The sequence below is a fragment of the Theobroma cacao genome, chromosome 5, assembly GCF_053813885.1.
Source record: "Theobroma cacao isolate CCN51 chromosome 5, ASM5381388v1, whole genome shotgun sequence".
NCBI lineage: Eukaryota > Viridiplantae > Streptophyta > Magnoliopsida > Malvales > Malvaceae > Theobroma > Theobroma cacao.
In genome coordinates this window covers 46,362,886-46,389,541 of record NC_142643.1, presented here as the reverse complement: position 1 = coordinate 46,389,541, position 26,656 = coordinate 46,362,886, and the positions used below count along the sequence as shown (strand labels likewise).

The 26,656-nt window shown below is 34.8% G+C and overlaps 5 protein-coding genes and 1 long non-coding RNA gene across 8 annotated transcripts; 5 read left to right on the top strand and 1 right to left on the bottom strand.

The window, feature by feature from the left end:
- Window positions 1-241: 241 nt before the first annotated feature.
- Window positions 242-3,965, top strand: LOC148763021 (uncharacterized). The gene is made up of 2 exons (XR_016026212.1): window positions 242-362; window positions 3,312-3,965. It is a non-coding gene; the product is annotated as an uncharacterized LOC148763021 (long non-coding RNA).
- Window positions 3,966-4,082: 117 nt separating this feature from the next.
- LOC18600403 (uncharacterized) lies at window positions 4,083-5,260 on the bottom strand. The gene has a single exon (XM_007030807.3). It carries the CDS (start codon window positions 5,051-5,053, stop codon window positions 4,346-4,348), a length of 708 nt encoding a protein of 235 aa, XP_007030869.2. The 5' UTR covers window positions 5,054-5,260; the 3' UTR covers window positions 4,083-4,345.
- Window positions 5,261-6,322: 1,062 nt separating this feature from the next.
- On the top strand, window positions 6,323-8,513 carry LOC18600402 (RING/U-box superfamily protein). Its single transcript, XM_007030805.3, has 7 exons — window positions 6,323-6,485; window positions 7,002-7,096; window positions 7,269-7,348; window positions 7,436-7,491; window positions 7,621-7,733; window positions 7,968-8,029; window positions 8,136-8,513. The coding sequence occupies exons 1-7, from the start codon at window positions 6,368-6,370 to the stop codon at window positions 8,437-8,439; spliced, it is 828 nt and encodes a 275-aa protein (XP_007030867.3). The 5' UTR covers window positions 6,323-6,367; the 3' UTR covers window positions 8,440-8,513.
- Window positions 8,514-10,244: 1,731 nt separating this feature from the next.
- Window positions 10,245-13,827, top strand: LOC18600401 (amidase 1-like). The gene is made up of 9 exons (XM_007030804.3): window positions 10,245-10,446; window positions 11,022-11,174; window positions 11,266-11,390; window positions 11,477-11,602; window positions 11,981-12,163; window positions 12,489-12,636; window positions 12,721-12,889; window positions 13,097-13,231; window positions 13,327-13,827. The coding sequence occupies exons 1-9, from the start codon at window positions 10,337-10,339 to the stop codon at window positions 13,468-13,470; spliced, it is 1,293 nt and encodes a 430-aa protein (XP_007030866.3). The 5' UTR covers window positions 10,245-10,336; the 3' UTR covers window positions 13,471-13,827.
- Window positions 13,828-16,065: 2,238 nt separating this feature from the next.
- On the top strand, window positions 16,066-19,457 carry LOC18600400 (amidase 1-like). Of its 3 annotated transcripts, none has more exons than XM_088806982.1 (9): window positions 16,068-16,295; window positions 16,599-16,751; window positions 16,856-16,980; window positions 17,064-17,189; window positions 17,493-17,675; window positions 17,948-18,122; window positions 18,254-18,422; window positions 18,733-18,867; window positions 19,008-19,457. In XM_088806982.1, the coding sequence occupies exons 1-9, from the start codon at window positions 16,189-16,191 to the stop codon at window positions 19,158-19,160; spliced, it is 1,326 nt and encodes a 441-aa protein (XP_088663108.1). In that variant the 5' UTR covers window positions 16,068-16,188; the 3' UTR covers window positions 19,161-19,457. The 3 variants fall into 3 exon arrangements, with proteins under 3 accessions (XP_088663109.1, XP_088663108.1, XP_007030865.3); XM_007030803.3 differs by having other exon boundaries at window positions 16,073-16,295; window positions 17,975-18,122; XM_088806983.1 differs by lacking the exon at window positions 16,599-16,751 and having other exon boundaries at window positions 16,066-16,295.
- A 2,376-nt stretch (window positions 19,458-21,833) lies between these two features.
- MK (mevalonate kinase) lies at window positions 21,834-25,799 on the top strand. Its single transcript, XM_018122354.2, has 5 exons — window positions 21,834-22,321; window positions 23,362-23,605; window positions 23,686-23,939; window positions 24,519-24,932; window positions 25,323-25,799. The coding sequence occupies exons 1-5, from the start codon at window positions 22,195-22,197 to the stop codon at window positions 25,439-25,441; spliced, it is 1,158 nt and encodes a 385-aa protein (XP_017977843.2). The 5' UTR covers window positions 21,834-22,194; the 3' UTR covers window positions 25,442-25,799.
- Window positions 25,800-26,656: the final 857 nt, after the last annotated feature.

Here is a 26,656-nt window from a genome sequence, read left to right as displayed (position 1 = left end):
GTCGTTCCAATCGCATAAATTGGATATATGAAATTGGACTAATAACTCTTCACCTTCTTATTTTCTTATCATTTTTACAATGTATATGTACAATAACCAGACAAATGGACCCAGAGATCCAATTCAATCAGTTGGATGAGCGTGATTCTTCCAATCAAAGAGCTGAGGACTTACATGCAATGCAACCAAATATCAAGGGGCATTAAAAGCAATATTCCCAAACATAAATATAAAGTGATATCAACTTTCCTAACCCAAAACGACTAACGAACACAAAGTAAAATCTCGCCCTCACAGAGTGTATAGGCAGGTCTCCTGCAACCTTCCTCTAAAGCTACCTTGACATAGGAGCTTGTCATAAGGTAAATCCTGCAAATTTACACTTTTTACACAACATTTTCTTGACATGAAATTCCGGCTACACACAAAGTAATTTATAATTTGGTTTTTCTCTTTGTCTTGTTTGTATTGACTTATTTTCTTCATAAACAAGTGAAAGTTTGAGTCTTTAAACTGTTTCTTGCATGATCACATCCTGTTGTTCATTTACCATGAAGCTTGAAAGATGGAAAACAAAATGGCATTACAAAGAATCAATCTTTATGTAGAAGATTAAAATATGAAAGCAATCATTTCTTATTGTTCTTATTGCTCGCTGTGTCTGTAATACAACCTTGGTATTGTTTCATATTTTTCAAGTTATTGTTTTTCCTTGCTAAATGGGTTTATGATTGCCCCATTGTTGTTGCCTGAAGTTTGATGGAAAGTGGGAATAAATGCGTGAGGCTAATCAATGTGCTGCTCTAGGATTGGGAAATTTGCTACATTTGGGAATTTTTTATTGATGGTGTTTCAATGTTGAGTTACTGAAACCTTTGGATGAATTCATCACAAAATTAAATGGCTTAATTACAAGAACCTGCTTCGAACATATTGACATGCACTTTTCAGACTCTAGGATTTGGAAATTTTGCTGCATTTGGGAATTGTTTTTTAGTGTTTCAATATAGACTTACTGAAACCTTTAGATGGCACATAATTAAAGGGCTTAATTACAAAAACCTGCTTTGAACATATCGACATGCCCTTTTCAGATTACTACATCCTACACAAACTATGGCAGTTTTTTTGCACTTTTCCGCTTTCCATGGTGGTTTCTTATTTCTAACGCTTTATGGTGTCAGGAGGGAAAGCATACGTTTTTTGTGGGGAATAAAAGTAAGCTTGCATGTGTGAATTTTGTGACATGTTTATTAAGGGTTTTGCTGTTTAGTCAAGTTTAATTGCAGAGATTGATTTGAGAAGTAGAATGTCATTTTCTTTTACTGAGGTGAAATCCTGGCAGTATAGGATCTGAGTGTGATTTAGTTTGAGCTGCATATTATAAGGAACCAATTATCAATATGCAGTTTATAACTAGAATGGAGAACACAATGTGATCAGGCTTGTGGAATTTTAAACTTTAATGTCTAAAAACTTGTGACTACAATGGAAATGATCATCTGTAGAAGCCAACTTCATTATCCTAGCAATACAAAATCTTTGTTTTGAACATGTGAACTGTTTTCTCCGAAAGAGATTTTTTTTATTGCATTTCAATAGAAAATGAAGGTTAACCTGACAACTTGATTGGGGCAGAGACAGAAAAGGTAATGGCTGCATTGCTTGCACCAATCAAGTAGAGCTGAATAATAGTCTTCATCTTTTGATGGAGAAAATTTTTGCGTTAAACACACATTAATCTCTTCTTTAGCATACCCTAGGGAAGTAGTGTCTGTTGATGTTTCTGTTTTCGACCAAATGCTCACAAACATTTGGTCCTTCTCTGTAACTCATCAAATTAGGACATTTAACAAATAATTTGTACAAATCATGGGAATTTCTGATGTAATTTTGTAAAATTGGGTACATCAAGCTAAGGATGAACTGGTTTCCAGTGAATCTCTGACCTTTGCCATTCAATAATAATAATAGTTTTACCTAACAAGGAAAATGTTCTTCTCAGTTTCTATTTGTTTCTCATTACTGATTTTTATTTTTCTTATAATTTCTAAGAAACAAGCCTAGTTACTAAAATGCACATCATACTAGCAGCATAAAAAGCTCATAGCTTCAACCTGGAAACAGATCTGGATGCATTACCAGCTAGATGAAGTTGTCTGCCATTTGCTGCGTGCATAAGAAAACATATAGGTGTTAATTTCTACCTCAAAGCTCAATTATCTCAAAATTAATAGTTCCACATGTCAGTTGTTTAGTTTCTGACGGAAAATGGGGTTTAGGTTATATAGCTCGCTGTTTTCTATTTAGGCTACGAAAACAGAATGTGCGCCTTATACAGCGCATTGTTTCCTATTTAGGCTACTAAAACAGTGTGCGCGTTATATAGTACGTTGTTTTGCTATTTAGGCTATTAAAACAGAGTGCGCCTTTTATAGCCTGCTGTTTTCTATTTATTCTACTAAAATAGTGTGCACCATATGTAAATTAATGTCGCAGTTTTACTGGAATCCATCTAAGAATATTGCCTTTTCTTCTAAAATCTGTAGGTGTTTATGTTCTATGTTATTCTCTATATCCTTCGTAAGTCACTCTTTATATTGATCATAGTTAGCTTTCATGTCATGATCATGGAAGAAGACCAAGATGAGGATGATGTATTCATTGTAATGCCAATGCATTTCAAAGATCGGATCAGTGATTTATCAGAAAAGAGTCCTCCAGTTGACAACACTCATTTTAAAGTTTTGATGAGAAATTTCTTCTTAAAATCGGTTGCCCTTTAAAGCTTTGTTTGTATATAGATTACTGGATCTAGGTGTACTTATATATATCATATGGTGAGATTTCCCTTATCCTTCTCTTCTTTTCAGCTTGCATTAATTGATTTGTGGATATGCATCTTCAAACTGACTTGGTTGTGTCAGGATCATATTCAACTTCAAATTTATTCATTTTGTATGCGTTATATGAGTACTTATTCTGGTTAAGGTGTCATGGGGGCTTTTGAACTAGAGCGTCTAATAGTGGAAATAAGGCATAGTTAGCTATGGTGCTAAAATGTAAACAGTTGATACATAGTTTAAAATTTTTCTCAAATTTTGATAGTAAGTACCAGAGATCATGGACATCGAGTAATGGAGTGATTCATTTCTATTTTGTGTCCTCCCTTCTGGTTGCAACATATTTTGGCAGCCTCATCTAAGTTTTAATACCTGTAAATTTATGGATTAGGTTATTGAAATGCAAACTTTTTCTGATATAGTGGCTGTAGGAAGCATTTTATCTGATAAAAGGAGTCATTGGTGCAGGTGAAATAGCGGGGGACTAGTGGCCAGCTGTAAGACTTGCCACTTGTATGGAAGCGAGCAGCCACGGGTGAAAACAGCGAAGGAGTCCTGGCCAGTGGAGAAGACCATAAGGAGTCATGGCTACCGAAGAAAATTGTGATGGTAGAGAAAACAATCGTGGCTTCCAGGTCATTGCTCAAAAACAGCCATCTGGTTCTTACAGGATTCTTGAGGATGAGGAAGAAGAAGATCAATGTTGTTAATTAGCATGCGCAATATCATAGTAAAGCCCAATGAAAAGTATGCAAAGGACTGTCTTGATTTTTTTTTCTCCATTCAAACAAAAGATACCAGAAGGAAATTACATCTTCTGAAATTTCAAAAAAAAAAAAAATTACATCTTCTGAGAAGTATACGCACGAAGACTCAAATGCCTGACAAAAGAAGATATAGCAGAACTTGCATATTGATCCTCGAACCCAAGCCGAAAAAAGCATCAAGCTAGGTTATGCTGTTTATCAGTTTGTAAAAGAGTAATTTTGCAATTTTCTTTTTTTTAGCAATGCCAATAGATGTAATGAGTTGTGAAATTCACCCCAATTTATCTTGTTAGAGACCTCAGAAACTGTTATTGCCTCACGGCATTCTCTTTTACATAATTATGGCCTTTATCAATTGTTCTTACTGCTCAAATTACCATTGTTGATCTATATAACAATATACCAGATGCATAGTCATGGTTTCAGAAATCAGTAAACTGCATAAAAAGTTTTAGGTGTTGCACAAGAAATGTTTGGACTTGGCAGTGCCCAAGAAAGGGAATAATGGTTTCATTTATAGCAAAGAAACAGCATGAGCATATTAGCCCCGAAAGAATCACACAGCTTGCTGTAGACCAGAAAACAGACGGAGTTTCATATTTCAAGTACCATTGCCTCATCTCAAGATATCATACGATGCTATAGCAGTCTAGAAATTGATGAAGAAACAGATCAATGTGGAATGACAAAACTGCAAAACTCAATTGAACAATTCTGGCATGGTAGTCTTTCCCCTTACAATGCCCATCTACCTCCTCTTTTACCTCTCCTTACATTCTCCACCATTGGAGAAGAAGAAGAAACCTTAGTTTGTTTAATCCATTTCATTGCTTCATTTCCCCTTAACCCCAATCCTACCAAAACTGCTACACAACAAAACCCAAAAATCCAATCTTTAAGCCCTCTTCTCCACTCCTTAATCAAAGCAATCAGGAAAAAGCCAAAACCCAAACCCCCAAAGAGCAATTCACTTCTTAACTCTTTTCCAAACAACAAACACAGAACACAAAACCCTAAAAACCCCAAGAATCCTAAAATTTTCTTCCAATTTGTTCTTCTTGTTCTTCTTCTCCATCCAGTAAAGCTTCCTCCTTTAAAACCATTCAAAAACTCGAGTCCTCCTCCATCTGCACCAACCAAACTTTCGACGACCAGATCCAACGGTTGTGGTAAGATCTTGAGATTTGAAGCCAAAATTGAGATCAATTCAAGCACGAATTTCGTTGATCTTTCAGACCCATATCTCCTTCTGCTTTTTCTTGCACAAATAATTGGTTTTTGGATCTGGGTTTTATGTGAAAACAAACCAGAAGGGGTAAAAATTGGAGATTTTGACGAACAATTGAAACTTTGAAGAGAAAGAGTCGTTTCAAGAAACGGGTTGAAGATGAGATTGTTTTCCAAGTGAAGAAATTGAGGTTTGAATTGAAGGGTCTTCTGCATTGTTAGCTTCTGAGTTAGTTTTTGAACATGAATGGGTGGGAAAAGGAAAAGGAAACAGAAACAGACACTGTACTGTACCTAAAACAAAATTGAAAAAGTGAACGTTGATCTTTCTTTTTTGAACTTTTTTGAGCGGAACAAGTTGTGGCGGATGAGCCGTTGAGTGATAAACACTCTTTTCTAGCCATAGACTTCATAACTGCTCGTTGCTAATCAAGATTGACACTAACGTCACTCATAAAAAAAAATGTTGAATCTCCAGTAAATATTTAAGTATTTTTATCATTTTCAATTTATGAGTCATATTTAATAGACAAAATCGTGTGAATAAATTGGTTCGGATTATAATATCTGATATCAAAATCAATTTTAGGAATTAATTATCGGTATTAGTGATGTGTTACTAAAGACAGTGAAAGGAAGTCACAGTATTGAGATATTAGCAATGTATCATTAAAGATAGTAAAAAAGATATATGAATCTCACAGTCGATGACTCAAACTGTGACATTTGATATCAAAGAGAATTCTAGGATTTGATATTAGAATAAGTTTTACGGCATTAGTGATGCCATTGAAGATAATGGAAGGGGTTTTGACTTTAGGGTATTAGTGATGCACAATTGAAGATAATAAAAGAGAGACATGAATCTCATAAAAGATGGTGTGAATTGTGATATTTGGTATTAAAGTTGATTCTGAATTTAGCATCAAAATTAACTTTGTGATATTAGTGATGGGTTACTCGTGACATGCCACTAGTAATAGTAAAGGGGAGACATGAATCTTCATCAATTGTGTATTAAAATCCGATTGAGTATTTAAGTGTTATACCTCTCATTTTTATAGTCACAAAGAGTAAACTGTCTCTCATTAGTCAATCATATTTCAAGAGCTTAATTTAATATAATAAAAAATTTATTTAAAAATTTTAAAATAATTTAAAAATTTTTTAAAAATATTATGTCATAAATTAACATGTACATTTTTAAATAAATTTGAATTTAAAAATTATCCATATTTTTTTATTTATTTATCTAATTAATTTTAATCATAAATTAATTTTAATTTATCAATAATAATAATAATAATAATTTTGATTTGCACGATCATAATTGGAAATGAATTAGAAGCAGCAAAGCCATGTTTAATTCCTCGAAGCCCAAAATTTTTATTGGGCCTAATTTTGTTCAAACCTGGCCCACTTCCCAAACAAATATTGGGCCTTATGGCCCGTCAATACCTGAAAAAACCACCTGTAAAACACAAAACCAGAGGGCTTCGGAGGAGCAGAGGTAACCGTAGTGAAATCCCGATGAATCGTGAAGAAGATGCTAAACAAACCGGGTCTTGCCCTTCACAACAAGACTTCAACCCGTGTCCAATCTGCCTCGGGCCCTTGGTTCAGGAATCCTATCTCGACACATGTTTCCGTACGTTTCTCTTTCTCTCTCTCTGTTTATGTCTATGAAATTTGAATTCTTGGTCTTTTTGGTGAAATCATGCTTCAATTTTTATTTGGGTACTTTTATTTTTGTTTATTTATGAGTGCTGAATTAATAAAGTTGTGATTTTGGTTTAGTTTTCCGGGTTGGGTACTTAAGTATTTTGATATAGGAGGAACCCTTTAGGTAGAAATATTGAAAGCTGCTTAAAGGTTTAGTCTTTGGTCTGGTGAAAGATAATAGATTGATAAAGAGAAAATTTTTTAACATATTTCTATTTCAATTGAATGTAGATTTGGCAGAGCTTGGTGGATATTGAATAAAATTTGAAATTTATTGACTCGGGAAGACTGTTTATTGGCATTGTTTTTGGTTAAATGAAGAGCTTGCATATAATGTATGTTAAACTAGTAAATTATGTCGGCAGATATTTGGAAATGTAGGCTGCTAATCCTTGATTTGGTGGCAAAAATTTTGATTCACTGTTCTCAATCTGCGTGGCAGATAAGTTTTGTTACAATTGTATTGTGCATTGGAGTAGAGTGGTTGCTAGCAAGCGAACCCGCCCATCTTCCTCTGTGAAATGTCCTCTGTGCAAGGTTTGTTTTCATTCAAAATATTCTTCTAACTTTTTCATGCCCCATACATTCATTTTGATGAATATTGGAGGACAAGAGGGTTGGTTGTTGATCTCCTCATCAATTGTGTTTAGACATGATATTCATGTAAAATTTTGTCTCTCATGCTGCTATGGTATGGGAAATTTTGCAGACTGAGAATTTTTCGGTAATCAGTGGGTTCGATGGAACTTGTTTTCAACGGCATTATATAAATCAAGATTTTGAGAATAGGTATTTATTCTATCTATTGGTTTTCTTAAGTTTCATTTCATATTGTTAGATGTCTTTATTTGGCCCACCTTTTATTGGTATTTGCAGATTCACCTTTTCAAAAGCACACAAGTATAGATTACAATGCTATTACAGTGAACCAGGTTTTTTACCATTTGTCATTTTGGTTAACTTTGTTTATTGATTTTTCTCTGTTCTTTGTTTGATTTTTCCTGGTAAAACCACTGCTTTTTATGTATATGAGTTTTTCAGTAAATTGTGTTTTCAACCAGGTATTGTAAATGACATATTTGATGTATTGCGATTTTGGAAATCTCGGAAGTATCTTCAGTCAAATGTGTGGCTCCACGGTTGGTTGAAAAGGGAACTTCAAACTTTAATGCAGGTCTTTGTGTTTTCCATGTATATTTACTTGCAAGTTTGGATATTCCAGAATAGTTATATTCTTTATTTATGTCAACATCTTTTTTGAACATTATGCATGATAAAAAATTTATCAAACAGAAATGCTTAGAAGAAGTATATCATCTGGCTGGGAATATGTTATGACTTGCGCTTACTGGGAAAATCATTTTTGCTCAACGAACTAAGTAAACTTCCTTTGACACTTAATTTGTAGGAGGAAGATGTTGACGTAGTTGTGCATCACATACATGGTGTGATTAATTCTTTCTTGAGAAGGTAATATTCATTACTTCCTACTCATTCAGTTGTATGAAGTGCAACTAGCTGGAAACCAATTCACTGGTTCAATCATTGGAGTCTCACCTGGTTTTGCTTTTTCCAGAATCGAACAGACCCATCTATTAAAGAAACCTGCTGAAGCAAAACAAGACAACTTCAGGACGGCTGTCTTTGATGCAGCAAAGCCATTTCTACTGGCAAGAACAGATCGATTTGTGAATGAGGTGGAGTTATTTCTTGCCTCGGGCTTGAACATTGATGCTTATGATGCAGTTTATATGCAACGCTTGGGTTGGAACACTCCAGGAGGAACCACCAGCACCAAGCCTGCAGAAGAACCTAGTCAACATGTAGGAGTGGTTCCATACTTGTATATCTTTGATATAGACTCTGATGGAGCTGAATGAAATTTCCATTTCTAATGTAAATAGATGTTGCAATTTTTTCTCATCAAGTAATATCCATGTAGATAATTCTTTGATGCTTTTGCTCCCTAACTTAAAAAAAAAAAAAAAAGCAATCGAGCAACAGACACAGCACAATATTTCCACAAAAAATGATGCTGACAGGACACCTAACCTAGGAGTGTATCTTGGAACAAACATTCCAAGTGGAACAGGTGAGCTTGCAGATAAGCCTATATGAACACAAACGATTACTGCACGTTTGGTGTGGGGAATAGCTATGCTATTCTCCTTCTATTCTCGATCTTTTTCTATACTTTTGTTTGGTATAAAATTCGGAGATGGAATAGCAATTCCGTAGGAATAAAAATTTCATCAAATAGGTTAAAAGTCAGCTTTATCCATTCATTTCTCTCTTTCCGATAATATCTATTTCATGTCTCATGGAATAACTTTCAAATATATAATGACCAAAATACTCCTTATAATATTAAAATCCTAGATCCATAAATTTTTTTTCCCATTTTTCTTTTTGTTTCTCTCTCTTCTCACGTTTTTTCCTCTCTCATTCTCTCTCTAATTGATACTCAACACTGGCAACGGCAGTGACGGCGACAGTAACGAACGAATATGGTCGAAAATCGTAGATCTAGTCCTTTTCGACAACATTCAATCGAGATCCAGCCAGATCTGACCCTCAAGGGCTAGATCTAGCCGTTGGAAGCACCAGATCTGGTGCTTCTCGACCAGATCCCACTGTTGGATTTGGCACTCCACGGCCAGATCTAGCCACGGGAAAGCGTCGATCTGACGCCATAGTGGCTAGATCAGGCCACATGGTGCACCAGATTGGCGTTTTGTTACACCGATCGCCTTTCCGGCGACCAGCCCATGAAAAAAAAAAGAAAAAATAGAATAAAAAAATAAATTATTTGTAAAATTTAAAATATTAATATTTTATATATAATTTAAATATAATTAATATTAATATGATTAAAATATTAAAATATTAATATTTTAAACTATTAATGTTTTATTTATTAAATTATTAATATATTAAATTTTTAATGAGCATAAATAAAAATACAATTATTAATATTTTAATCAAAATAATATTAAATTATAAATAAAATATTATTAATTAAAATATTAATATTTTAATTATATTAAAATTTTAATATTTAAATTATTAATTATTAATATTTTAATTAATTATTAATATTTAAAAAATAAAATAAAAATAAATAATTATATATAATAAAAAATATTTTTATCTTTTTATTTTCTATTCTTTTCTTATTCTAAAATATTGTTACCAATCAACACTATAATAAGTCATAATAATTATTTTTATTTTATTTCATTCATCATATCAAACTACATAATACTTATTCTATTTTATCCTCACGTAATAATTATTTTATTTTATTTTTATCTATCTCGTGAACTAAACGTGCCATTAATTCGTATCACATGGACTTGACGCAGCTTAAGGGAGTTCCATTCCAACATAAAAAGGTACTTGCACTGCCTTCAATTCAATCAAATATCCATAGTTTGCTGCTACCTTTGGTTCAATATCTGGCTGACTCAAAAGTCATCACATCATCACATCACATTTGTTACTATTTATACCACTCGTGCAGATATTTCTTTAGAACAGTAAGTGAAAGGTAAATTCAGCAACTATAGTCTTAATTAGAAGTCAGCAAAGGAGAAAAGAGTCATTAGAGAAGGAATTGCATTACTGCTTGAGAACGATGCCAACAAGAAATCTAACATAAGACTAGGACTGGTAACAACACTGTTTTGTCTTGTAGCTGGGTTCTGTGCTTGATATAAAGGACATACAGATTAATGAGTCTACTACACACTTCAAACAAAGATAGCAGCAACAGCCATGGCAAAAAGCTTGGAGTTTGGAGCTTTCATGGAGAAATTTACTCTCCAACCAAGCCCTTCACTGCAGCAACTCCCTTTGAGTGGCCTCACTTTTGCTGTTAAAGACATGTTTGTCCCTCTCTATATACATTTACCTCTTAATGTTTCCTCAGTAACATCAATCTTTCTTATATTTGATGGATACATGACAATTAAAGCTTGTTTTTACTTATTTTTATGCATCTTAATGCTTTTATGCCTATTTTTGGTTTCAGATTATTGGGTTTATGATTTTATCAGAGTCTACAAAAAAGCTTGTGTTAGTTAAGTTCATGCACCAAATTTTTATCCATGCCATACCTTCTTCTGTTTATATAGTGTTTAATTGTATATAGCCTTGAGCTGTATGATATTTCACCTGAATGTCTGCATCTGTCTCCAATCTCTAAGCTAACAAATCAATTTTCAGCTATACATTTAATATATTATCTGTATTCTCCTGGAGACCTGATGTAATTTCTTTTTCAATTTCAGTCATTAGTTTTTTTCCTGTATTCTCTTATATACTCTGTGTGTTAGTATGCGTTTTCAAATCTTTGCAAGCTGACAAATCAATTTCTGCTTTTGATTATTGTACCTTGTATTTCCTGTTCTGCTATCCCAGTGTTTGAGGCTAATGAGTTTTATGTTTCGATTTGGAATAGATTTGACATAGAGGGATATGTCACTGGCTTTGGAAACCCTGACTGGGCCAGGACTCATTCAGCTGCCACAACAACAGCCCCGGCTGTGATGGACCTTTTAAAGGGAGGTGCAACTTGTCTTGGAAAAACCGTCATGGATGAAATGGCCTACTGGTCAGAGTTTTGATGGTAGATTGTGATGACTGCATATGCTTTCTTTTCATAATACTTGTCTGTTGAATATCTGTGTAAATCTTTTATTCAGTATGTATGGAGTAAATAAACATTACGGCACTCCCACAAATCCTTGTGCACCAGATAGGGTGCCTGGAGGATCTTCCAGTGGCTCTGCTGTTGCAGTAGGTGCAATGCTGGTAGATTTCTCCCTAGGTGAGTATTTTCCTTTTCAAATGCGTTGTTGTCTTTCTTTATTTAGCCTCCTCTTTGAAAACCAATTGTTTTGTTTTCTAACATAGGAACTGACACTGGAGCAAGTGTAAGAGTCCCAGCATCATATTGTGGAATTCTTGGATTTCGGCCTTCACTTGGTGCCATCTCTACTGTAGGAGTTGTTCCTATGTCACAGAGTTTCGATACTGTGGGTAAGGCCTAAATGTGAAGGCTTGGGGATGGCACCCTTTCGGAATCTCTTACCTTTCAGTGAAATTCATAAGAGAAATTATAATATTGATTATACAGTCAATGACGCTGCAATGTTCAGAAGCAGTTCAAAGTCCACAAGTTTATTAAGCAAACATATTATCTTGTGAACAATATTGTCCTTGGTTTTTGTTCTCTCTCAAGCATGTCCTTGGAGATTTTAGTACTAATAACTTTTATAAAGGAAAAAGAGTTTCCATATCTACATTTTCTGTGCTGCTAACCATTTTGGTGAGCTATAATACTTAAGGTCAGAACCAAAAAACTGTTAGAGCCCTTACTTTCATGGATCACTCTTTTGACCCCAAATTTTCATTTAGGATGGTTTGCTCGGGACCCTGTGATTTTGAACCGTGTTGGACGTGTTCTTCTGCATTTACCTGATGTGGATCCTATCAAACCAAATCAGATTATTATTGCTGAAGATTGTTTCCATCTATCTAGTGTTCCAAGTGATCGAACAGCTCAAATTCTTGTAAAGTCAATCAGGAAGCTCTTTGGAGGTAAGTGATTCAACATAGGCTTCTGTAAACTTTGTTAACTAGTTTGAAAGCTTGTTCTTTGGCTTGGCTTCAAATGATATAATATAGGATTTCTTTAGGCTTAGAGAGCATAAAGAACTGCATTTTTAAATCTGGGTTGTCTGTCAGAAAATGACTCATTAAAAATGTTTCTTTCAAGCATCTGATATGAAGATATATCTTGTCCCGTTAAACATGCCATCTGATTCTTTGTATTTTGCTGCATTTGTGACCAACTTCACTTTGGTACTGAAATCAGGTTGCTTCTTAGTAAGTCAGACCTCACTTTATGTACTTGCAAGTGCAGGTCAATGTGTAAAGCATGTAATCCTTGGTGACTATGTGAAGGAAAAAGTGCCAAGTTTGCAGCATTTCATGGATAAGGAAAATGAAGACCAAGAGGATAATATACCATCCTTGGCAGCCCTTTCAAGTGCAATGCGATTACTTCAAAGGTGCAAAACATCTTTGAATCTTTTAATGATATAGTCTGCCTGCATGGTAATTTTCATATTATTCAGGATCGTGTATTACTGTAGGTATGAATTTAAGAATAACCATGCTGAATGGGTCACTAAAGTGAATCCAGATTTTGGTCCTGGAATCTCTGAGCGGATATGGGATGCCATTAAAGTAACAGGAGAAAACGTTGATGTCTGCCATTCTGTGAGGACCGAATTATGTGCTGCACTTACTGACCTGCTTGGGGTACTCTCTCTGTTACTTGCATTGCAAATGTTTGCTAGTCTGCTGATTCAAATAAAGCTCTCTTAAACTAACCCTGGCTATATTCTTGTGGATGACTGATGCATGATTATAGAAAAGCTATGACCTAGTTACTAGGAAAACCAAAAAGGAAAATTCATAGTAAGATATTCATTCTTATAAATCACTCTACTTATATGTACTCTTTAGGATCATGGCATCCTAGCTCTCCCAACAACTCCAGGGGAACCACCAAAAGTGCAAGCAAATCCATCCACATTGGATTTGTTTTTCTCCAAGCCTTTTAGCTTGTTGTCCATTGCTGGGGTGTCTGGATTCTGTCAGGTTCAATCTTGAAAATCCTACAAGTTGTTGTTCTTTTTTTTTTCCCCTTTTTCTGGATAGGGATTCTGAAATGTGTTAGTATCTGTTCTATGCAGGTCAGCATACCTCTAGGGATGTATCATAATGTTCCCGTGGCAATTTCCCTAGCGGCAAAACACGGTTCAGATGCTTTCCTGCTCAATCTTGTTGAGACTTTATATGACACCCTCAAAGAACAAATCGAACTGCTGACAGAATAAATTGCTTATGTCAGTCTGTCTTTCATTTCAAAGTAACTTTAAAGGTTTTATGAAGGCCTCTGTTACATTCTGCAGTAACTACCATAGGGGTTAATTACTGTATCACAAAATGCGGAAGCATGAGACATGGGTCACAGTCTGGAGGCATGAATTTCCACGATTCCTATTTCTAGATCCCCTTCCATGGACAATGTAGAATCCAGAGTTAATTGTAAAACATATAAGAACATAATTGCTGCTCAGTTTGTATAATGTATCGATTAACTACAGACACTGATGTCAGCTATTGTCTTCGATACCATACCAGTTGGCGTTGATATCTTCACACTTTTGTTTCTTCTTATAATGTTTTTGGTATCTTTGCCTGTTGATAGTGAGATTCTTAAGAGCTTTATTGTACGTAGATACTTGATTTTGGTTAATACTGTTACTCTAAAGAATTATGTTACAACATAATATTGTACAGAGAACAACTTAAACAAGTGAAGTGCTACTTCACGCAGAATAACTAGAACAAGTGAAGCGCTACTTCACGCAAAACAACTAAAACAAGTGAAGTACTATTTAAAGCAGAACAACTAGAATAAGTAAAGCACTACTCCATATGGAACAACTAATACAAGTAGAATAGCTATTTCGAATAGAAAAATCACTTCACTTGGGTGACAGTGAAAGTAACTCGAAATAAGTGACAGAGTTCATGAGTTACTTTCATTTTGAGATGCTCTGGAGAGTTTAGCTTGGTGGTTCAGATATGGAGATAGTTAAGAGGTCTTCCTCTTAACCTTTTCCTGAAGTACAAGTGTTTCACCCTCCTATCTTGTTCTTGTATATCTATTCTCATATACCTTTCTCTCTTGTACCTATTCTTGTACAGCTTCTTCTCTTGTACCTGTTCTTGTACAGCTTCTTCTCTTGTACTTATTCACGTACAACATTTCTCTATCAGCTCTTACTCGAGAACAAGTCTCAATAAATATAAACAGTCACATAATAAGTTTCTAACCGTTACTCAATATTAACTCTCAGTAACGGTTACCTAACATTAAATTTCTCCTTAATGGTACCATTCATTACATATATTAAAACCTTTTCTTGTAACCGTTATTTCTGACACTATATATATAAAGCCTTCACAATTCAAAAGGGAAACTTTCTCTTTCACTTTCAAAATTACCCGACTCTGACTCAAAACTTTTCTTTTTAGCTTATTTTTATTTAGAACACTTATTCTTTTCCACCTGTCACAACATTTAGTACTTCAGGAACTGCTTCAATCTTCATCTCCTTTACCTCCGATACATCCCTTACTTGTTTGCAACACTTCCTCTTCTTATTACAAAAACCCTTTTACGTTTTTTTTCTCATTCACTTTCAGAATTACCTGACTCTGACTCAAAGTTTTTTTCTTATTCTCTTCCACCTGCCACAACATTTAGTACTTCAGGAACTGCTCTAATCTTCCTCTCCGTCACCTCCAGTACATCCCTTACTTGTTTGCAACGCTTCCTCTTCTTATTACAAGAACCCCTTTTACATTTTTTTTCTATTTCACTTTCAGAATTACCAGACTCTGACTCAAAGCTTTTCTCTCTAGCCTATTTTCATTTAGAACACCTATTTTTTTTTTATTCTCTTCCACCTGTCACAACATTTAGTACTTCAAGAACTGCTCCAATCTTCCTCTCTGACACCTCCGATACATCCCTTACTTGTTTGCAACGCTTCCTCTTCTTATTACAAGAACCCCCTTTACATTATGCAATCACTTAAGCTCAACCAACCAAGCTATGCACAGCTCCCGATTTTCCTTATATTTACCTCTGACATTCAAGCACTAGAGTTCTCATCCACTAATAAAGACACTTGGATGGAAAAAGAAGATTTAAAGGGTGCAGTCGTTGATGCAGCTAAGCCATTTTTCTACAAGCAAGAACAGACTGATTCGTGAATAAGTTAGAATTGTTTCTTGCCATCAATTAGAATATTGAAGCCTACGGTGCAATGATGCAATGCTTTGGTTGGAACACTCCCAGAGAAACCAATGAACCTGAAGAAGAAGAACCTAAATTCTAACACTGAGCTGTATCTCCATGATTTGTTATCTTTGATAAAAAACTCGAGTTAAGGGTGCTCCAAGGCCAGTGCAGCACACTTCCACATTGCTAAGTTTGGAAAGGGTCAAATTATGCAACATTATCCTTTGTAAGCCTTGCTTTATATGATATAAATAAGAATGCTATGATACATTATGACTAGCAATGAAAAACCATTTCTTAAAAGAAAAAAAAAGTAGTGTAAAACCATGCACAATCATCTTACAATTTTTCTGAACAATATGATTATGACACTCAGCATGAAACTAAGGATCAATCTGAGTTAAGGCTATGGTTTATTCACAATTTCAGGGTAACTCAGTGACTATGGCTTCTATAATCTGTTTCCGAACCTTTCATAACCGCCAAGACTTGGTCCAACCAAACTACAGAAACACATCTTTACCATTGTTTAACTGTCAAAAGCCAACTACCCTACTACATAGGAAACAAAAGGGTAGAAGAGTCATCACACAGAAACCACATTTTGAGAAATGATGATGTGCTGACAAGGCAACCTAAGATGGAACGTTTTATCTTCAAACTGGCAGTTCTTGCCTCGGCAACCTTACTTCTCTGACTGTGAAATACTTGAGAACGTGCAGAAAGAACAGTTACAGACATGGCAAAAAGCTTCGAGTACGGAGCCTTCATGGAGAAATTTATTCTCCAACCAAGTCCTTCTCAGCAACTTCCCCTCAATGGCCTCAGTTTTGCTGTTAAAGACATGTGAGTCATTCGTTTTTATAATCTTTTTAATGATATGTTTCCTGAATAATTCAAAGCATGCTCCTTGTTTTGATGGTCATATTGATGCTTGTATACCAATTTTTTGCCTTTTGAGTCTTCAATTTTGTTGTATCTCTTAAAGCTTATCTGTCTAGCTAATTGTTTCTTATTGATTTGAATGTGAGTGTCTACAAGCTAAACATAAATCAATTTCAGCTTTTGAGTATTGGGTCCCCTTGTTTCTTCTTTTTCTGCTCTCTGGGTGCTTGAGACTACTTATTTTGAGTTAAAAATTGGAAACAGATTTGATGTGGATGGATATGTCACTGGGTTTGGAAACCCTGACTGGAAAAGGACTCATTCAGCTGCCATATCAACAGCACCGGCTGTGCTGGATGTCTTGAGGGCAGGAGCCACTTGTGTTGGCAAGACTGTCATGGATGAAATGGCATATTGGTTAAGAGCTTCTAGTTCTTTTTCTTTTTTACCGCATTAAAATTTCTTTTCATAATTTCACCATATTAGCTGGCTATATGTGAATAACTGTTTCCTTTTTTCAGTATCAATGGGGAAAATATACACTATGGCACTCCCACGAATCCATGTGCACCAGATAGAGTACCTGGAGGATCTTCCAGCGGCTCTGCTGTTGCAGTAGGTGCAAGGCTCGTGGACTTCTCCCTAGGTGTTTATTCCTTCTTAAATATGGACTGTGTTCCTTGGTTTTTCCTCAAGTTTTCATTTGAGTGATTTTTGTCTCTAACATAGGAACTGACACCGGAGGAAGTGTGAGAGTTCCTGCATCATATTGTGGGATTCTTGGGTTTCGGCCTTCACATGATGCTGTCTCTACTTCTGGAGTTATTCCTATGGCACAGAGTTTTGATACTGTGGGTAAGGAGGAAACCTGATGGCACCATCTCAATGTCTGTGTCTTTCAGAGAACTGCATAAGAGAAATTTTAGTTCTGATAAACTACACAAGTACATCTGAAAAGCCTAATTTGAAGTTTTGGTTAATTTTGACAAAAAATGTAGTTTTTTCACCATAAAAGATTTGTTGCTCTGAACTACTCCTTGCAATATTTTCATGTACTTATCTAGTTAAACTGTTTTACTAAACATAGGGTTAGATCTGTGCAATTTATAGTGCTTCTTGATTTGATGAGTCATTCTTCTAACATCAGTTCTCATCTAGGATGGTTTGCTAGGGATCCTGTAGTTCTGAATAAGGTTGGACGTGTCCTGCTGCATTTACCTAATGTGGATCCTGTCAGACCTAGTCAGATTATTATACCAGAAGATTGTTTCAGCTTGTCAAGCATTCCAAATGATCGAACAACTCAAGTTCTTGTAAAATCAGTGGAGAAGCTCTTTGGAGGTAATAATCAAACTATTGGCTTCTGTTATTGGTGAAGTTCAATAAGTAGACTTGTGAAAAGTCATTTATGGCATGGAGATAATGGAATTTGTTCAGGCTTAGAAGGCACTGTGAATCACACAGAAAATTGTTCTCATTAAGTATATCTCTTTTGCACAAGTGATTATGGGACAGAACTTGGCTCATTAGAAATGGCATATGGAAGTATTTTTTTCACATTTCGTGTTCCAATTCATTTAAATACTGAAGCAGTTTGTTTTTTGGCATGTAAGATGTATTTTATCTATTTGCCAGTGCAGGTCAAATTCTAAAGCATGTAATTCTTGGAGACTATGTAAAGGAAAAAGTACCTAGTTTGCAGCATTTCATGAGTGGGGGGAATGAAGAACATTTCTATAACATACCATCCTTGGCAGCTCTTTCAAGTGCAATGCGATTGCTTCAAAGGTGCAATGCGTCATGGAACTTTTACCTCATTCAGTCCACCTGAATGCTAATTCTCATATTGCTCAGGATCATGCTAGACGAAGAACCTTCTGAATATTGACGCCTGAACTTGATTTCTGTTTGAAGCATAGGTATGAATTCAAGAACAACCATTCTGAATGGGTCACGACAGTGAATCCTAATTTAGGTCCAGGACTATCTGAGAGGATATGGGCTGCCATTAGAACACCAGAGGAAAACATTGATGTCTGCCACACTGTGCAGAATGAATTCCGTGCTGCTCTTACAGCTCTCCTTGAGGTACTTACTTTTTCTTGATAACTAGCCAAATATTCTTCTATTTAGAGTTGTGATGATTAGGGAACTTACATATACATGGTTGCATCCATTTGTCTAAGCATCTGACATGGACTTCTAATAAACTTTCATGTGGTGGACTGCTCATTTCAGATAAACATACTAATGTTTCTGATTTGGAAGGAAGACAGATAGATACAGGAATAGGATTTTCTTAACTCCATTGGTTCAATATTCCTTTTAAGCTAGCCTTTCAGTTAATCGAAATGAGAAAAAAGAGATGCCTTCATGTAGTGAAATATATAATTTGCAGGATAAAGGCATCCTTGCTCTGCCTACTATTCCAGGGGATCCACCAAAACTACAATCAAATCCAGCGGCACTGGAAGTATTCCGTGCTAGAGCTTTTAGTTTGCTATCCATTGCTGGAGTATCTGGATTTTGTCAGGTTCTCTTTCTCTCTCACTGCACCCACTCCCCCCCAACATTCACACACAAAACAAAACAAATGACCCTGAATATCTCCCACTTTCTACTTGTTTTTCTTTAGAAACTTCTTACATCTTCAAAGAATCATCCTGTCCACAGGTCAGCATTCCACTGGGGATGCATAATGATCTTCCTGTGTCAATCTCTTTGGTGGCAAAACATGGTTCAGATGCTTTTCTGCTTAATCTAGTTGAGACACTATATGACACCATCAAAGAAGAAGTTGGAATTGCTGAGAGAACAAGTAACTGAATTAACTACACTAATCTTCAATTCAAAGTCTTAAGTTTTATGCTGTATCAAGATCAGATCAGGCATGACTATCTTGCCCAATTCAGATCAGTGCATTTGGCAATAACTACCATCATCAGTCATGTATGTTCAACTATTTCTTCTTTCCTTTCCTTTCCTTTCCACTCTCTCTCTCTCTCTCTCTCTCTCTCTGTCTCTCTCTGCTACAAATGTACAATTGCAGCAACATTGGCAGCAAGCTAAGGCCAAAAGCCATAAATTCAATCATAACATAGTCTGTCAGTATTCAACCCTCCAGCTTTGGCATTACGTTTGGTTGCATCAGTTGAAAGATATAAGAACTAAGATTCAATCTCAACCAAACTAGGCCTCGGTTTTGATTACATAATGAGAGATAATCATTTCTCATTTCGAACTTCGAATTCGAGACATCCAAGTCAAAAATCCCGAAGTTTAACTGTATCATCCATGTCAATGCTTTGGACCAACATACAAGGATTTCAAGCAACACAAAATTGACTAAATGAGTTTTTGCAGATAGTCATCCATGGCTGAAGTTTTCAGTGAGTCAGCACCATTTAAAGTAAAATCCATGCAAAGAGGGAAGGAAAAGCCAAAAATCAGGTAAAATTCCTGCAGAGAGCAGAATGTTTTGACTGGACCAAACATAAAAAATATATATTTATACTAAAAGTCAACAGCTTTTCACTTGTTGCACCACACTCAATTTATTATTCACGTGTTATTGAAAAAATAAATCCGATAATTTTGAACAAAATCCGTTAACACGAGAATAATACAGAATTAAACAAGATTAAAATTTAAAATTATTAAATTTTGTATTTTAAACGGGTCAAACTTGTTTAACTTATATTTAATTAATCGTGTTATTATATTGATTTGTATAATATAATTTGTTTAATTTATTTATAATACTAATTTAAATAAGTTAATTGTTTTAATTATACTTAAATGAATTCGTTAGATTATAATTGTATTATATCATATAAAATTTAATTTTATTTATTTAATAAACGTGTTAATTATATCAGATTGTGTAAAATCTTAATCTGTTTAATTAATCATGTTGTATTTATATTTAATCATATAATAAAAAATATTTAATCTAAACATGATATAATTACGAGAGAATAACACGAATTTTCAAATATACTAAATAATGAAGTTATTAATGTTAGGCTCAAGTCATAATCAAGCGGCAACTTGTAGTTAAGAGAAATGGGTCAAATCAATATCCAACATTAAACATAAAAATTTAATGCTTTTGCTTTGCTTTTCATGACTTGAAAAAAAAATCTGCCTAAGTTATTTTTAACAGATAAAATAAAAAATATATATAAATATAAAAATTGTCCCTCTGCTTTTTAAAAATTTAGTAGTCAACAAGGAAGGGAATTTTCTATTATAAAATAAAACTTATAAAAATTTATTTAATTCCCAAATAAATTAGTTTTATGAAATAGAAAAAATAGAAATAAAAAAAAAAGGTTGGTAGCCCTTTTGTCAGTCTCAACTTTCAGCATTGAATCCTGTTCAAAATTGGACTTGGACTAAGTTTGTTTCATGGGCTGTTGACTTAAATAAATTTTAATGAACTGGCCCACATTGAGGAGCACATCCCAAGCGCTTTCCAGACGCTTGCAGTACACAGCCCATATGAATATTAAAAAAATCAATTAAACTCAATTATTTGAATTAAATATATATATATTTACCTATTATTCAACCAAACATTAATATTTCCAGAAAAGAAACTATAAATTTTCCTCTTAGATACCATATAAAAATTATGGATAAAATAAGGTATTAAATTTGTTGTAAAGTTATATGAAAAAGTATATATGTATTTTCCTATTTAAAAAAAATTAAATTATTTTCCTTATAAGTGTTCATTGTCCATTTTTATCCATTCTTATCTAATTTTTCACCCTTGCCTTAGTTGTCTGTATATTTCTTCTTTTTTTCTTTTTTTTAACTAATTTAAAATATACCAAAAATTTTATTATCAAAAGAATTATTTAAATTTTGATCACGAGTTGATCAAATCAATAAGTAAAGAATTTGATATAAATGCGTATCGATCAAATCATTGAACAAGTTTTATTTAAGAGTAATTAGTTAATCTCGTTACAAGATGTTTTTCGTAATAACTATTAAACGGTTTGGATAAACAAATAAATAAACTATTAAACTTACTTATATTGAGATAAAGGTTTAATGACATGAATGAATTATATAAAGTAACCATTACATGGTAAATTAAAAATTCACGAGTTTAAGTGAGTTCTTTTCTTAAACATTTCATTAAAAGGTGATATATAAAAATAAAAAATTTATAACTGCGCGTGGGATAAGTTTGTTATAATAATATCTGACAATAACATTATAATTATAATTTTTAAATTATATTATCATTAAATATATAATAAAAATAATAAAATATTAAAATTATTTTAAAAAATAAAAACAAAGATAAGAACAAAAGACTCTTTAGATGTCAAGTGAGCATAACAAAAGAGGGAAAAAATCTCTTATTATGGCAATTTAAAAACTAATAAAACATATTTCCAAATTATCCATTGAGATGTTCACGCGTCGGCAAGTCGCGTGGGTTTGCAGTAATCTCAAGTTATAAAATAAGGAGGTACAAACAAACAAGAACAGGAACCTAGGCTGGTTTGATTGGCGCGGAAAATACAATTTCTTCCTGAGCTCCTCAGCCTCCTTTCGCCATCAAATCTCCTTATCCCCCCCTTCGATCCTCCGCCGTCGGCGGTGGCGTTACCTTGACAGCCTCCGAGGCAAGCCCACGGCCTTCACTAGCTCCCCTGTTTCCCCCCTTCAATATCTGATCCAACCTTTGACGCCAACAACTTCATTTTCACTTCCAAATTGTGAATCAAAATCTCGTCTTTGAAAAGGAGTTGCTTTTGACAAAACCCAATATTTGTCATCAACTAAAACGCTCAAACTTAACATTTTGAATTAAAAGGAAAAAGAAAGCACTAGGAAAATGGAGGTAACGGCTAGAGCTCCAGGGAAAATCATACTCGCTGGTGAACATGCAGTGGTTCATGGATATACTGCTGTTGCTTCATCCATTGATCTCTACACTGTTGCCACTCTTCGTCTTCGTCCTGGTATGTCTTTCTTTCTCTCCTTTTTTTTAATTGTTTTTATTTATTTATCGGTTATGTTAGTTTTGATCATCTTTTTTGTGTTTTGATACTGTTTTTGGTATTTTCCGGTTGGATTGGATTAGATGAAGTTTTGTTTTGAGTTGAGTTGTTTTTAGATTGTGTAAAATGTTGATAGGCAGATACCCTTTTGAGATTATGTGAAGTATTACTCTGGTTTTACAAGGTTTTGCTTTTTTTTATGAATTTGTTGCCCATTCTTATTTGCTTTTGGTGTTTTATTGGTTTAATGTGATGTTATATTGAGTTGGGGTTATTTTTGAATTGTGTTAAATGCTGACTGGAAGATCCCTTTTGAGATCATATGAAGCTTTATTGTGCTTCTTCAAATTTTGGTGCTCATAATTTTTGTCTAAGTTTTTTTTTTAGATCTGTTCTTTTAAAATTGCATGAAATAGTGATTGGAGACAACCTTTTGGGATTATGTCTAGATATGTTTATTTATTCATTTATTTATTTATTTTGTAGACTTTGGTTTGAATTTGTTTGTTGGTTATTGTTATCTTTGTGCAAGCTAAGTATGTGAATCCGATTGAGCTGATTAGGTTTGCTTTTAAATAAGGGCCTGGTAACTCAGATTGGATAAATTTGTAGGGATGCAGATTGTTGGATTGGGGCTTGTCAGTTTTGCTTATTTAAGATGGTTCTAATATTATCTACAATCATAGTTATATCTCTATAATTACATTCTATCAAGCTTTGTTTGGTCGAAGTATCCTATCTGGACGTTCCTTAGTGTTACATGAAATTAGTGACTTTATAATGAAAATTTTGATTTTCTCATAACTGCTCTTGATCAACCAATCCGATTAGGTAAGGACATTAATGGATCGATCTAACTTGGTTTCTTTATGCTATAATCTTTGGCAAGAATTGTAACTTTGCTTTGCAATCTAATAGTAATTATTTTTCTTGAAACTGCTTGGTGATGAAGGGATCTCCCTTGACTTTATTTCATTTTATCGTGTTTGCTCTTTCCATAGACGGTGAAGATACAATAAATCTTCAGCTCAAGGATGTTGGATTAGACTTTTCATGGCCAATCCAAAAAATCAAAGAAGTGGTAGCGCACTTAGGATCTCCATTTTCTTCAACACCCACATCATGCTCACTGGAGATCATCAAATCTCTCACTGCTCTAGTTGATGAGCAAAGTTTCCCCGAGGCAAGGATTGGACTTGCTTCTGGGGTTTGTGCGTTTCTTTGGTTGTACACCTCTATCTTAGGGTATGTATGCAGTTTGGTTTTTCTAACTAGCTTTTTCCTTTTGATGGTCTAGTTTCTGACTTAGTGACTGCATGAATCAGGTTTAAGCCAGCCACAGTTATTGTTACTTCTCAGCTTCCAGTGGGTGCTGGCCTGGGTTCATCAGCTGCGTATTGTGTTACACTTTCAGCAGCTCTGCTAGCTTTTTCAGATTCTGTGAAAGTGGACATGAGCCAAAAAGGATGGTTTATATTTGAGGAGGCTGAGGTTGAATTGTTGAATAAATGGGCTTTCGAAGGGGAGAAAATAATTCATGGAAAGCCCTCTGGAGTTGACAACTCAGTCAGCACATTTGGTATGCAACTTGTTCAAATAGAGTAAAAAATACTTGTTCTTTCCTTCAAATTCTTTTAACCATTAAATTTATTTTCCCCCTTATCTGTGCATCACTACCCCAGACTGGCTAGGATTGGAATAAAATGGAGTTTTAGAACCAATTTGGTAGCATCAGAAATCCAAAAGGAAGGTTGGACATAGTAAAGACTCATTGTAGTAGCCTAAGAAAGGACTTATGTTATTAACATAAACAACCTATTTCCCAAACAAGTGATAATGATTTCTGTAATTTCCCTCATAACAGGCTAATGTTTTAAATTAAATTGTGGATGTTATATTATCATAAAATAGGCACCCTGTTTCAACCAACTCCCAACTTTTCTAATGATTTTCCTTATGATCTTTCTTCTCCATACATCTAATTTACCCCCTGCTACAATTCAATGAACAAGGCTGGAAAGCATCATTGTTTGTCATTTTACTTCAATATGGGTTCATGTATCCTCAATCTCATTTGAAGGTTATCTTGTTACCTCATAAATGCAAATTGGTTTATCAATATCTATGTGGTTAATTAAGTTATCATTTCATGAAACAGGCAACATGATAAAATTCAAGTCAGGTAGTATGACCCGTATCGATTCCAATATGCCATTGAGAATGCTTATTACCAACACAAAAGTTGGGAGGGATACAAAGGCATTGGTTGCCAATGTTTCATCAAGGAAATCAAAGCATCCTGAGGTCATGGGCTCTGTGTTAAATGCCATTGAATTTATCAGCGAGGAATGGTCTAACATTATCCAGTCGCATGCTCTAGATGATCTATCTTTAGCCGCAAATGAAGAGAGGCTAATAGAGTTAATGGAAATGAATCAGGGTTTGCTCCTATCTATAGGTGTCAGCCATGCTGCTATAGAAACTGTTCTTCAGACAACAATGAAGTATAAGCTAGCTTCCAAGCTGACGGGAGCCGGTGGTGGAGGCTGTGTGCTAACATTTTTACCAATCCGTATCCTCTTTCTTATCTCTTTAATTTGTTTATTTATACCTGTGCCTATAATCTTTTCTGTCTTTTTTATATTTACATTATGAAACCTACCACGTAAGGCTTGCATGCAGTGTAATCCTTTCCCTTGCCTCTCTCTGCCCTTTGAAATGAGTTTATTTTTTTGCTCATCTCTGTCTCTTATCTTGTTTTAAATGTGAAGGGGCAAAGGCTTTTTAGAATAAGATAGGCTTCAATGAGATACTGCATTTTTGTGTGTCTATTTTGATTCCCATAAGTCAGATTACTTCATTTTGTTAACAGTTTGATTGTCCATTTCGCCGATGGTCACATTCATTATTACTTTCTTGAATCTCGTATTCTTTCACCTGTTCCCTTGACAACATGAATCAGAGCTATCAGAAGCAATTGTTGATAAAGTAGTGGGGGAGCTAGAATCATTTGGGTTTCAGTGTTTTGCAGCCGGGATTGGTGGGAAAGGAGTTCAAATTTCCTTTGACAGTTCTCCCTGATTGCCCTCCCCATGTCTTAGTGAGATCTTTCTTCGAATAACAACACTAAGCAGATTGTACAATGTTGTAGCTATTTCTGTTTCACCTCTGATTTGTGTACAATTTTTGGATGAGCCAATCCCTATTTATCCAAAAAGAAGCAAACAGCTGCTGCAGAAAACGACAATGGCCTCGCTGTGTCTGTTCACCTCTGTACATTAGTTGGTAGTGTTTTCTTCATTGTTTCCTAGTGTCCTGAACTTTAGTTTGCTTCTTCCCCTCTCCTGTTAAAGACTTGGGGATGCTAAAACTTTGTTTGTAGCAGGGTGACTGAAAAACTGTGAAAATTTGCATGAGCTTTGGTGTTGTCAGTTTGTTATCTTTGCTGTTGAAAGTTTACAAGCTAATGCTTTAGCCATTATTTCCCATTTCCATATTTCTGCTATAACTGATCTAAGTTTGCATTTGACATGTCATTATTCTAGATTTTTCCCTAGAGAGATGAACAAGAACAGTTGTTGCATTGCATTTGACATGTCATACTTCCTATTTCCAATCCTTTCAGCTTTGGAATTACATGATTTCTACATTGAGATTGTTAAACTATTCTCCTCTGCAACTCCAACTTGCATTTCCTCAAATCAAACTCAACCCAACTTTCTCTGGATGCTACACTCAGAAATGGCAAGTTCCAGGCCAATTGATAATCTTCTTGGACAAATCCCTAAAAACTGATAACTTTTCTGTATGCAGCAAGTTTTTACCTGCCTCCATGGAGATCGAAGGTTTTTGTAGTGTCTATGAAAAACCCAATGCTGTCTGCCAAGAGTTTGTAACTGCGGAATGGAAATCAATGACAACCCTGTTTCTGCTTGCTGATAATTTTCATCCCAAACGAAGACAGACAAACCATGAAAAGAGTTCACCAGATATAAACACGTTTACACAAGCAAAAACATCTATTTACTTTTGATATTGCTCCTGCTTAGTTCCATTATTACTTACTAGAGAGCCCAAGGACCATGGATGTTGCTCTACACACAAAAAAAACAAACCCAACATTCTCATTTCAAAGCACACATTTAACTTAAGCGTTCAGGCTGCCTTGCCCAAAAGCTACTCACATTCGGAAATACAGATAAGGACTTTTTACCACTCTTACATGCAGCAAACGATAAAACACTGTTTATAAGGTAAAAGGCACTGAAAACAGAGAGCTTTGCTTAACCCCAGACC